Genomic DNA, 12,492 nt, shown 5'->3' with positions numbered 1-12,492 from the left:
CTCCAAGAAGCTAACTTCACGCTACAATAGAATAGTAGGTTGAAACATGATTAGGATACCACAGCACCCATTAATTCTATAAAGTAATAATCAATTCTGACTGATTAAGCCTTCCCACCACTTTGCTCCCTTTTCTTTACCAAACTAGTAGGATATATGATTTTCTCATCTGTTCATTCTTATTCTAATCAAAGCCCTAAAGAGAACGAAGGTATCGAAACATTAAGCCACTCTATGAATTAATACTCGAAATTCTTTTCTTTTCAACCTGCAGAGTGATTCTAAATTGCTCCACAGACTGAATCTAAACTAGATTCTTACAGACTGGATATTGGACATCTTTAGCTATATATAAAAATTATATTAATCACAGAAACCTAGACTAGGCTTCAAGGATTGTTACGATTTGTATTTCAATTAAGTGAGGAGACATTCTATTATATATGGTTTGCGATGCGAAAAAAACCTAAATAAAATTGCCGTTGTTATATTAGTGCCTTCTGTTTAATTTAATTGCAAGATTCTGGAATTTAAAGGATTAATTTGACGTACTTTAGAAGGAGCACCTGCAAAACTACCAGCTGACAATTAAGATGACATATTAATAACCAAAAAGATTATTTAATAATTAACACATTATAAACCTTACATGCACATTTGAGGTGCAACACCAGCAAACCTCACTATAGCTAGAAGGTAGTAGTACTGTACATAAGGTAAAAAAACAAAATGAAGATACACTTTCCAGTTTCCACACAAACTATATCTTTCCTCGATCGTGTCTAAGCAAAGTCTAGATGTAAGAGTTCTCCCATAATTTATTATTACATATTTCGTACCTTTTTCCTTATTAGGATTTTGGCACTAGTAATATAAGAAGTTTTTTATTATCTTATATGTAATTAATAAGGGAACCCCCAGAGGTTGGGATCTTCATCCATGTATTCATAGTCGGTAGTAGCAATGTCAAAACGAGGAGGGCTGAGTAGCATTCCCTCAGCCATATTGACCAAAATATTCGGCATATCAAAGATCAAATCCTCATCCACAAAGTGGTTTAAATTTCCCCCAGAAAAGTCCTGTGCAAATGAAGCCGAAGCGTCCCCTCCCCAGCTTCCTTCCAGTAGTGCATCATTCGCTGCTCCAACAGCGGCTGCAGCACTAGCCGCAGCCATCTGAATGTCACGAGGAGCGGATGATGCAGGAACAGGAAGAGAAGAGGCCGAGTTAGGGAAGTTGAGTTCGGCATCCTTACCCTTAAGGGCAAGGGCTGCGACATCATAGGCAATAGCGGCCATTTCAGGGGTGGCAAACGTCCCTAACCAAATTCTGTTGGGTTTTTTGGGCTCGCGGATTTCTGAAACCCATTTGCCACTACTCCTACGCCTCACTCCACGGTACACAGGGTGGCGCCCTGTGTTACCGTTGGAGGATCTGCTGGAGGAAGCGGCGCAAGTGTTGCTGGAACGCATGTTGGTTGTATGAGGAAATTTTGGAAGGTGAAGGTGCTTGGTGATGGCAGTTGACAGTTGAGGGAAGCCATTTATTGGGTTCAGAATTGGGATGGCTGGAGAAGGAGTTGTGAGATGGAAGTGCAAACCAGTTGTTGCTGAACTACGGTGTGTGAAGGATTGGGGTGTAAGACAGCTTTGGATAACTGGGTTGGAGTTGGAGAGCGTTTTCTGTATAATAACAAAATAAATAAAAAGGGAATTAATTAGCTGCTTTCTGCTCCCCTTAAAACGACGTCAAAATTATCAACAGTGATATTGCACTTTGTCTATCAATCGATATATATGCACATCACTAACCACCATGCTTGGTTTCTTTTTTCAACAGGGATTTTGATATATCTTAGAGAACATGATTTTTCATCTTATTATCAATGTTATAAGACTGCTGACGTGGAAATTTTCCAGTGGCTAAATTTTATCGGACGAGGATTTTTGTTTCCTTTGTTCATTTTGTCCCACCATTTAGGTAGGGTTTGTGCTGTTGCTGCTACATTGCTATGAGAATTATTTCAGAAGGCCGTACGTAGTTTTTCCTCGTCAGCACCTGTTTGCAAACAAATTTTACCTTCTTACTGTGCTATATATACGTGCTGCAATCCGTTTGTTGTCTTGTAAAGGCATATCAATATACGCATGATATGATCTCTAAATTCTAAAATTAGAATGAAAGAAGTGCTTCAGAATTTTAACAATTTCCAATAGCCAAAGGGACTGTGGCTAAATTAGACAGGGTTGTCTAGCTAGTTACCCCCAAGTGAAAAGGTATAAGTAACCCCGTCGTTGATGTGGTAAAGGGATGTGTAGGGATAGGTTTGAATTTAGTGTTCGAAGAAATTTGAATAAATTATATGGAAACCTACTAAGGTTTCGTAAAATTTTATTTACACTTTATGTTATTTAAACTTTTACAGTGAACTCTCTTACAGAGAGTCACATTTTAATGTTTTTAAAATAATTAAAGTAATTGATGTAATTTTTTAAACAATTAAAATAAGTTATTGTAAGGATAAAAATTAAAAGTGTAAGTTTTTTTTTTTGTTGCAATCTCACAATATCTCAACGAATATTTATGTAAGTACTTAATGATTTATATAGTATCAATTTAGATGCATATAATAAAAGTTTTAATATATTAAAAGTGGCAAAATAAGTTGAGATTAATAATCTATCTGTTCAACTTTTTTGGTTTTTACAAAGCATCCATTCACATTTTTTTTCCGAATAGATTCAAACCTGTCTTAACTCATCCTGTTATAATCCGTCAAAAATAAATTAAAGATAGATTAGAGTGAGTTAAACTATCAACTCATATTTTATTATTTTTTTTTTATATTGTTACTTTTTTTTATAGTAAGATATGAATTTATCATAATATTTAAATGAAAAGGTAGTATTAATTTTGATTCATTTAAATTGCTCTCCATTATATTAATCCACGATGTTAGAAATTCAACAAGGGTTTTATCAGTAATTAGATTTTGTTTTAGAACACGGGTTGAAGACCGTAAATAAGATAATAATAAGTTTATAGATTTTTATAATTATCTTAAAAATATATTTAAAATATTTTATAATTAGTTGATATCGTAAAAAAATTACAATCATAACAAATTTATGTCTATTAAATCCTTAGTTTCATAAATAAATATTCTTTAAACTTTTGCTTAACATAACTTGTTCAATTAATTTTAAAAACTGTGTTTCAATGACTATAATTAAGCTCTTGTCAATTTTTCTTATTTAATATCAGTGATAGTACTCACTTTTGACAACTTTGATTACTCTTTCATTCTATTCTTTGGACGCTGAAATTTGAAGTTTCAAACAGGTCTTGAGACGTAGTAACTACCAATGAACTGATTGAGAAGAGACATATCCTGATGTTGGAGAAATGAAAGTTGAAGTTTCGCTATTAAGAACAACTCAAACTACTATAATGAATCATCAACAGTTACAGGACATAAAAAGGGACAATTTTATATGTCTAGAATCACTCCATTCATCTTTAAATATAATAAAGTGGTCTTCGGTCAAACCCTAACCCCTCTTCATTTGTGTTTCCAATTTTCGGTTATGGAGTTATAAGCAATTTAAATTACAGTTCTGTGCTTGCTTTATTTTATATATAACTATATGATATCAAAAGTAAATAAAACCACTTGTTTTTTGCGTGGAAAAAAAAAGGTATGTTCTATTTTGCTGTTCATAAACACATAAGAAAATTCAGCACCAGGAAAAAAAAACACACAAAAGAAAACTAATGGTGGCATTAATTCTTGGATAAAACCATTTGGATGGTATTTCTTGAGCATTTAATGGTGAAAAAAACACACACGCACACATAGTTATTCAGCTATTGTAAATGCGATTTACGCTCTATCCCTCTCCTCTCTTTAAGTTTCAGCGTATTAATTTGTGTCAATGTCATGTTCATCCATTTTTACTTGTTGAAATCTTATATACGGATTAGTTACTCAACTATTCCTCAGTAGAATCAATTTCAATTCACTCCTCTTCTTTAATTTACAAAAATGAAACACCAAAGTGAAACTCACCCGTATTTGTCCCTTTATTAAAAAGCACGAAAAAGAGCTCTAACAGTCTTTTAAAATGTTTAAAAATTAAATTTAACATATAGTAATAAATAGAAATTACTATATACTTGAACATAAAATATAATAATGAGCATCACAAATTTCTGTTAGCGTAATAACTATTTTACGTTATGTTTATAACTATTCCCACATATTCTTAAAAATGGGAATCACTACCCTCTACCTTAATTCTGTCTTGGAGGGCAAGGTGAGAGTCACTTTCTGTACTCCACAATGGAGCATGTCGATGAGGTCCAAGTACATGCACTTTAAAAAAGATAAAAAGAAAAATTGAATCGGTATTATGACTTCCTTGACCAATCATACAGGTGGTTGCAAACGTACCAACTTGTAAGCAATTACTAAACAATAGTATATTCAATTCAATAGGTTTTGCACAAATAGAAAGTAACATAAATTCCTTTTCGCTTTCTATTATTATTTTATAAGGACTCGTTAGGTCATCATACTTTACAACTTAGTTACTTATAGTGGAAATTTATAAAAATAACTATTTAGATTTAACATACAAACATTTTTTTAGATATACAAGTAATAATATATGTATAGGAATAAGAATCAACTGAAATCATAAAATTTTTCTCAATAGAACTACATCATATCTTACACACACACATATCAACACTAATCCAAAAATTGAGATGTAAACCTAGGTTGTAGTCAAGCAAACACTACAAGACTAAATTAGCTACACTAGAGCAACTCAAAAGATCAACATGACTCCCAACTCAAACTCTTCCTCCAATCTATCTTTATCCTAATTCATATTAAATATAATCATTGCAATTCAATTACACGGAAACATGTTAAGGTAAGCTAGTATTTCAAAAATAATCAACAAGTATAGAGGAGTTATCTAACTATACTATCAGCCCAATAACACCTCCACTTTAGCACATGAATACTACTATTTATCAACACAACATCTAATCAATTTAGTAGTATACAACCACCACTTCACAACATTACAACATATTAAACTTTCAACACAACTAGGAAATCTATCAACATATCAACATTTTTTCAACTTGAACAACTCAACAATTGCAACTTATCCAAACAACAATATAACATATGCATAACACCCTTCATCAACTCAACAATATACGTAACACACAACAACTAAATGAGTCATCACATATTACAACTAAGAGATTTCTTATAATACAAGTGAACAATTTTTTAAGTTGTTTGACCCTACCAAACCAACTAACAACATGATCTTTTTACACCAACTAGATCAACAACTAATTTGAATAAAAATCCACATAATTTCTCAGATTTTGTCACTTAAACTAGGAAAGTCTAGTATTTTTGTTAAGGTATAATAACTTGGATGTGAATCTATCACGACCTTAGCATGCATAACTCAACCTCATATGGGATTAACCCATCAACTATCCTCCAAATATTATGTTCTTTTTAGTACTTAGTTAAGGATTATGATCTTCAACCTTATACCTTACTCGATTTTGGTTACTTTGTACAAATATGACTTGACTTGACTCCCATATAGATAAACATTTGGTCACTTTATAATCAGTATAACTCGACTTAACCCTTATATTATGATCACTTATAAATAATATGGCTCGACTTTGCCCTTATATTGTATCAACTAATTAAAGTTCTATAGAAGAGACTCAACAATTCACTTCAAGAATCAACTTCTTAAGAAGGATTTTCAACAACTAGGCCCATAGAGCACCACATCACAATATCCTCACAATGAGATATTTAACTTTTAAAATAACATCTCCTCTAATATGAAGTCAATCAACACAACTCAACATATTGTCTTAAGCATTTTCAACACAATTATCTCAGCATACAACTCAACTCACAACTCTCGCCAATTCAATCATCAATTTACATCATATTATATCTATATATAAAGAACTAACAACATACAGCAACATACAACATGATAAAGGTTCAACAAAATACACATGTTCAACACTTGGTCAATAATTCAACACATATTAATTAGGCAACCTACATTTAGTGTCATTCTCTTCACGTCCGACATCATTAAGGTAGAGAGTTTTTGCCTTACCCATGCCTGACGCTAATGAACTCGCACTTGATGTGATAGAGGCAGAAAGCCTCTATGGCAATGGTGTGGCCAAAACCCACATCTGACCTTATTTAGGTAGAAAGCTTCTATCTTGATCACACTTGTTGTCACTCAACTAGGACTCGACGTCACCAAGTCAAAAAACTAATATCATCCACTCTTGGCATGACCAAAGTTAGATAGTCCCCCTCTATCTAACTCATGTGTGACGCTATTAATCTTACGCTTGATACTAGTAAGGAAAAAACCATCTATACATCCTACATCTCGCTCAACGCTTTGAAGTTGTGTTCAACACGATGATGAATTCTATACTTAGCATATTCACGAATTTAACTCTCCTCCATATTTGCAACACAGGAATTTCCAACATGCAACACAACAAAATACAACTAGGCATCATACTCAACCCAAATACATCACAAATTTCAACATGCAATCCACAAATGGATCAAATCATCAAATTTCACCTCAACATGTTTCATGAGAAACAAAACCCTAATCTCAACCTTCAGATATAAAAGAATCAACCAAATAGCCACAATTTTAGTGAAATTAAACCACACACAACTTCACAATTCATCAATGAACCAAAATTTTAGCTTCCCTTACCTCTAAGAATCAATCAAAAAAGGAAGGAAAAAGAAGAAGAACCTCCGGGAACTCTGCACCACAATGCCATTGACTCGGATTCTCAACTTCACAAGCCTTCAATCACCGCTCCGCTACTCCGCCGCAATCCTCTACACTTTAAGGAAGGCTTGGAAAGAAGGAAGAAATTTTAGGGATCAAAATTCCTCTCTTTAACTTTCTTCTAAATTTATGAAAAATATACTTATGAAATTCACTTTTAAAGATAGACTTTTTATACCTTCTCCTAATATGTTAAACTTGACCTCTACTCAAAATAACTTTTAAATAATTAAAACTCATTAGAAATTTCTCAATTTCTAGAATTTCTCAACAATAAAACAACAACCACAATAAATCACCACTACCAATAATTTTAATAAAATCAAGAATAATTAAAATGTATAATATTACATGATCTGAAAAAAAGTGTAAATGGGATTTTGATGCTTTTTTTCACCGAAACTTTAAATTATTTTTTATCTTGTTAGTTCACTTCTATTTATTTTATTAATCGTTGAAAAGTAATATATTAATTAATATATTTGAATAAATAATAAAATTGTTTTTTCACAATGTGTATATTGTTATAAAATGACATTAACAATTTCAACAGTGTTGCCTTGCTTCAGTATACATTTTTTTTAAATTAAAATTAAAAAAAATAAACTTTCTTAAAAATGATAATGTCTTGGACATAATTAAATATAATGTCTTTAGTATAAAATGTAAAATAAATATTTTGTGAAATTAAACTTTATAATTTAATAAGGAATCTTGCATCTTAAAAAAAACCTAAAAGATAAAGTTCAAATAAAATAGTAATAGTTTAAATAATTATTTTAACTAGTTTAAGAAAACCCTATCATCACTTTATTAGACCTATATATCCGTTGAGTGATCTCTGAACATAGGGTAGGAATTTTTTGCTAGTTGGTTTTGTTGGATACTCACTTTTATTCTTTATGTTGAATTATGACTTTGGGTGCCTATTGATAATCATGTAAGGCGTCCAAGTTCCATTAAACTCTTAGAACATGGGCTGAAGATTGCTTATACTCTGTTTTATAAATTTATTTTGCTAATCATAAAAAAATAAAAAAAAATTAGCGAGAACAATTTCCTAAAGTAGGGGCGCTTAATAAAGCTGTCAAAAAAATTGTTTGGCTGTTGAAGTTGGGTTGGGCTAAAAATAAAATTTTTCCGTTAATTTAATTCAATTTTTTTCTTTGTAAAATTTAAATATATATAAAATGTGCTAATCATTAGTTCAAAAATACTATTGTATACAAACTAATATAGTAAGTGATGTCGGCGAGGAGATTAGTCACTGCTGTCGACGGTGGATACTCCAGGGACGAATAAAAAAAAAATATAGTAAGTGATGTGTAATTTAGCAATTATCTTACATCAGTTTTAAAATAATTAATGTAAAAAACCAAATTTATATCGGTTCAAGTTAAAATTGATGCAAAAAGTTTTTACACTGATTCAAATTAGAACTAATGTAATATTTAAATCTTAAAATCGTATAGCGAAACATTTGAAACTTAATTTTTATTAATATAACTATTTGATGTTTTGTTTGTGTGGGCTGGTAATTGTTACTGCTGTATCTGTAGAGTTTGACTGGTTGATAATGGGCTAACTTTGGAAGTTATTTGAGAAGGTTTCGCGTTGAGCTTCGTTTCCATAGGTCCGCAGTTTGCATTCCATCGGGCCTGAGCTTCATACCTTTGGGCTTTCGTTTCTTAATCGAGTTTGAGTTTTAATCAGAGTAAGTAACAATTCAAGCCCAAAGTTATATGAGTCAATCGAATTTGTTGTTGACTGGATACTAGCAGGTTTTTCTATATTATTGCACAGATTTTGAATGTTTCAGTAATTTAAAAATATGATTTAAAATATTGAAAATTTTGAATACTTAAAACTATATAAAAAAAAACTATATTCGTGTAAAATCTTTTTTTTACTGAATATTCGGGTAAAATCTTATAAAAACATATATTAATAAAAGATCAAAAACTAAAAAATACGTATAATTGATTATAATTTTTAAATTCAAAATAAAAATAAAATCACATGTGTCTTATTTAAAAAATTAATGTATAAGGAGAGTAAGTTATTTTCGAAAAATACGTACTAATTTCAAGTTCATACGAAAAGAAAGATCTAAAGGAATTAATCTAAGAATGATAAAAATAACTTTTAAAAATATTAACAATTAAGATTTAGAAGAAAATAAGTAGCTTTTGACATGAAAAAATTGGAGATATTTAAGAGTTTTCAAAATTATAACAAAATGTGAATCTCAACTATAAAGTGTACATTTAATAAAATTGTAATCAAGTGATTAGTGTGACTAAAACTAGACTGAATTTCCTTTAAAAAAAAGTCTCTTATTAGAATCTTATGAATAAAAAAAATATAATTGAAAAGAAAGACTTATTAGAAGTGGTCAATTATATCAACATAAATTAATCATTGTAAATACTCTGCATCAATAATATAATTATCTAAAAAAAATTAATAAAGTTGTATCAACTAGCATAAACTCTAAACCCTTATTTGTTTTAATAGAAATAGAAAATTATAATATAAATTGAATAAATAATAAATTATTTTATGTTAAAAATATATTAAAATTGCATTTTTAATTATTATAAATATAGTTTTATACAATTATATATTTATTTTCTCTTTTTTCATTCAATCAAATAATCCATCCAAAACATTATAACTTTTTAATTTTATTTCTCCTTTATTTGTATTATTCATATTTTATTCCTTTCTAAATTTTTTTTCCTTTCTATTTAACTAAAAAAAGACAAAAGTATTACTGTACATTACATCCATACTTTCGTATTCAGGGACGGAGCCAGGATTTCAATACTGGGGGGCCGAGAATAAATAATATATAATTTATAATAAATGAAAATTAAAGTATCAAAAGCATATTATCTGACAAAACTAGATAATAATTAACATAATTTAATAAAAATTATTTCTCATATTTACATTTGATAAATATATCGAACATATTGCAAGATCAAGTTATTCAAGTATGTACCTTTATTTCTTAAGTTGTGCCCGTCGTTGTTTCATGAAGTAAAAATCATCAATTATCATATCAGTTGTAAATCTTCGTGCAATCTCCTTCTCAATATAAACAATCATGTAGTCAGTAAGAAAATCATCTTCCATCTTGTTGCGCAAACTTGTTTTTATAATCTTCATAGCTGAAAAAGCACGTTCTGTAGTTGCTGTTGACACGGGCAGAGTAAGAACAAGTCGTATCAATCGATCAATTAAAGGATAAACATTTGATTTGCCAACCTCTACTAGTTTTTGACATAATTCACCAAGAGTTGACAAATTATGAAATTTGGGATCCTTTGGCACATCAAACTCATAATGTTGCAATTCATATTCCATATGAATCATTTCTTGGTCAGAAAAATCTGAAGAGTAAAATTTCTTAGCTAGACTACAAATATCACAAGCATTAAATGATTTGAATGCATCTTTAGGATCCAAAGCTACACTCAACATAAGAAGTTCAGTTGATTGCTCGCTGAATCTACTATTCAATTCTTTCAATTGATAATCTATCGCTGCAGTAAATATATCTACACGATAATGATGCTCAACTGTCACATAATCCTTTTTAAGCCGAGTTCGAATTATGTCAGAGTAAGTAGCACTCATATCAGGAATTGGTACACCTCGGCTATTGCAAAAAGAGTTAACATTTTCTAAAAGAGAATCCCAACCAAAATCCCTTAACTTTTGAATTAGTGACTTTGTGCTAGAAACCAAACACACAACATTAACAATCCTACTCAAGTTTTGAAAAAAAGCATGAACATCACTTGAATCTTTAGATGCAGCAACAAGAGCTAATTGTAACTGATGAGCCAAACAATGTACATAATATGCATAAGGACATTCTTGAAGAATAAGAGCTTGCAAACCATTCCACTCTCCACGCATATTACTAGCTCCATCATATCCTTGGCCTCTAATATTTTCAATGTTGAGATTATGATTAGACAATACTAAACAGATTTCTTGCTTAAGAGTGGATGATGTAGTATCTTTCACATGTACTAAATCCAAGAAGCGCTCTTTAACAAATCCATTCTTATCAACAAATCTAATAACAATAGCCATTTGTTCTCTCTTAGATTCATCTCGAGCTTCATCAATAATCAAACAAAATTTTGCATCACAAATCTCTTCTCGAATTTCATTTTGCACCCTTCTAGCAAAAACATTTAAAATTTCTTTTTGAATAGTAGGTGAAGTGTATTTTGCATTTTGAGGAGCATTCTCCAAGACAACTTGATCTACTTCGTTATTATAAGAAGCTAAGAGTTTAATCATTTCAAGAAAGTTACCTCGATTTGTTGACCACAAACTCTCATCACGTCCTCTAAAAGCACAAGCTTGAAATGTCAACCATTTAACCACATCGATGGATACTTTAAGACGCAACCGATTGCTTAGAATTTGCTGTGAAGTTTGCTTGTTCAACACTTTATCAATGTGGCATGATTGATTCTTGAAATCTTCTAAACATCTAAGAGCAGCATTGTGAACAGAATTAATATTTTTCCCCATGTGAGATAAAAATGCACAATCTTTTCCATTATTCACTTTCTTCCAATTTCTAAATCCTGCCGAAGTGAATGGACTTGGTTTTTTAGAAAATAAAAAACATGGAAAACAATAGGCAGCATCTTTTTCCGGTGAATATTCTAACCAAGAAAACATTCTAAACCAATGAGCTTGAAATCGGCGAGGATGATCTTCAAGACCTGAAAGTGGATACAAATCCATTAAAAATTGATATGGTCCAAACTTCACATACGCCCTACGAATATCATCTTGTTGATTAATAGGATAGTTCCAAATTTGTAAACGTTTTCCAGGATCGCGAATCAAGGTACCACTCTCAATTGTTTCTTGTTCAGTCCTCAAAGCTTTGGGAGGAGGTGGCTGTTGCTCATCAACTTCAGCAACATCATCAACATTTGTATCTAAATTTGAAATTGGTGTATTAGACAGTGTTTCTTCATCATCTCTCTCTTTTCTTTTGAAAAATGATTCAATAGTTGTCTTCCTCATCTTCATTGAACCTAAAAGAATTTAAAACTATAAAAATCATACGAAATAGGCAACAACACTAACACAGTAACACTCTTAACAAATTCTAATTAAATTGAGGGGAAAAGGGTTTTCAGCATAATAGCAAAGGGGAAAATATTAAAACAATTAAAAGAAAACATTCATTAAAATATTAGTAACAAAAAAGAAGTGTTAATTTACCTTTTGAAAAACTAAAATAAAAAGAGAGATTGAAGACGCAAGGAGCCAAGGAGAGATTGAAGAACCAATGATGCGGTGCAGGTGTTGTTATGAAATAAGAATCAATGACGAATTGATGATTATTGATTGACGTGGTGCAAGCTGTGAATTGTGATGCTAACTAGTCAATAGTCACTACCCAATCCTATTCCTATTGCCAGTGTTACTTGAGAATTGAGAAGGCAAGAATTGGAATGATCAAATGAGGCGCTACATTTTTTTAAAAAAAAAAAATTCCAAAGTGATACCACATAGCAGGCCGTACCAGAAGTCCAAAAGTTGAATA

At 30.9% G+C, this 12,492-nt stretch overlaps 2 protein-coding genes across 2 annotated transcripts; both read right to left on the bottom strand.

Moving 5' to 3' along the window:
* Positions 1-582: 582 nt before the first annotated feature.
* On the bottom strand, positions 583-1,699 carry LOC109796410 (ethylene-responsive transcription factor ERF024). Its single transcript, XM_029271226.2, has one exon. The coding sequence runs from the start codon at positions 1,470-1,472 to the stop codon at positions 903-905; it is 570 nt and encodes a 189-aa protein (XP_029127059.1). The 5' UTR covers positions 1,473-1,699; the 3' UTR covers positions 583-902.
* Positions 1,700-9,908: 8,209 nt separating this feature from the next.
* LOC145958767 (uncharacterized) lies at positions 9,909-11,966 on the bottom strand. The gene has a single exon (XM_083076307.1). The coding sequence runs from the start codon at positions 11,964-11,966 to the stop codon at positions 9,909-9,911; it is 2,058 nt and encodes a 685-aa protein (XP_082932433.1).
* Between the last annotated feature and the right edge of the window lie 526 nt (positions 11,967-12,492).

This window comes from Cajanus cajan, chromosome 6, assembly GCF_000230855.2.
Source record: "Cajanus cajan strain Asha chromosome 6, NIPB_CcT2T_4, whole genome shotgun sequence".
Lineage (NCBI taxonomy): Eukaryota > Viridiplantae > Streptophyta > Magnoliopsida > Fabales > Fabaceae > Cajanus > Cajanus cajan.
The sequence above is the reverse complement of the archived record's forward strand: the minus strand, read 5'-3'. Positions and strand labels throughout refer to the sequence as shown.

Excerpts from the sequence above, each read along its gene's own strand:
- LOC109796410 (XM_029271226.2), bottom strand. The coding sequence starts at position 1,472 with ATGCGTTCCAGCAACACTTGCGCCGCTTCCTCCAGCAGATCCTCCAAC.
- LOC145958767 (XM_083076307.1), bottom strand. The coding sequence starts at position 11,966 with ATGAGGAAGACAACTATTGAATCATTTTTCAAAAGAAAAGAGAGAGAT.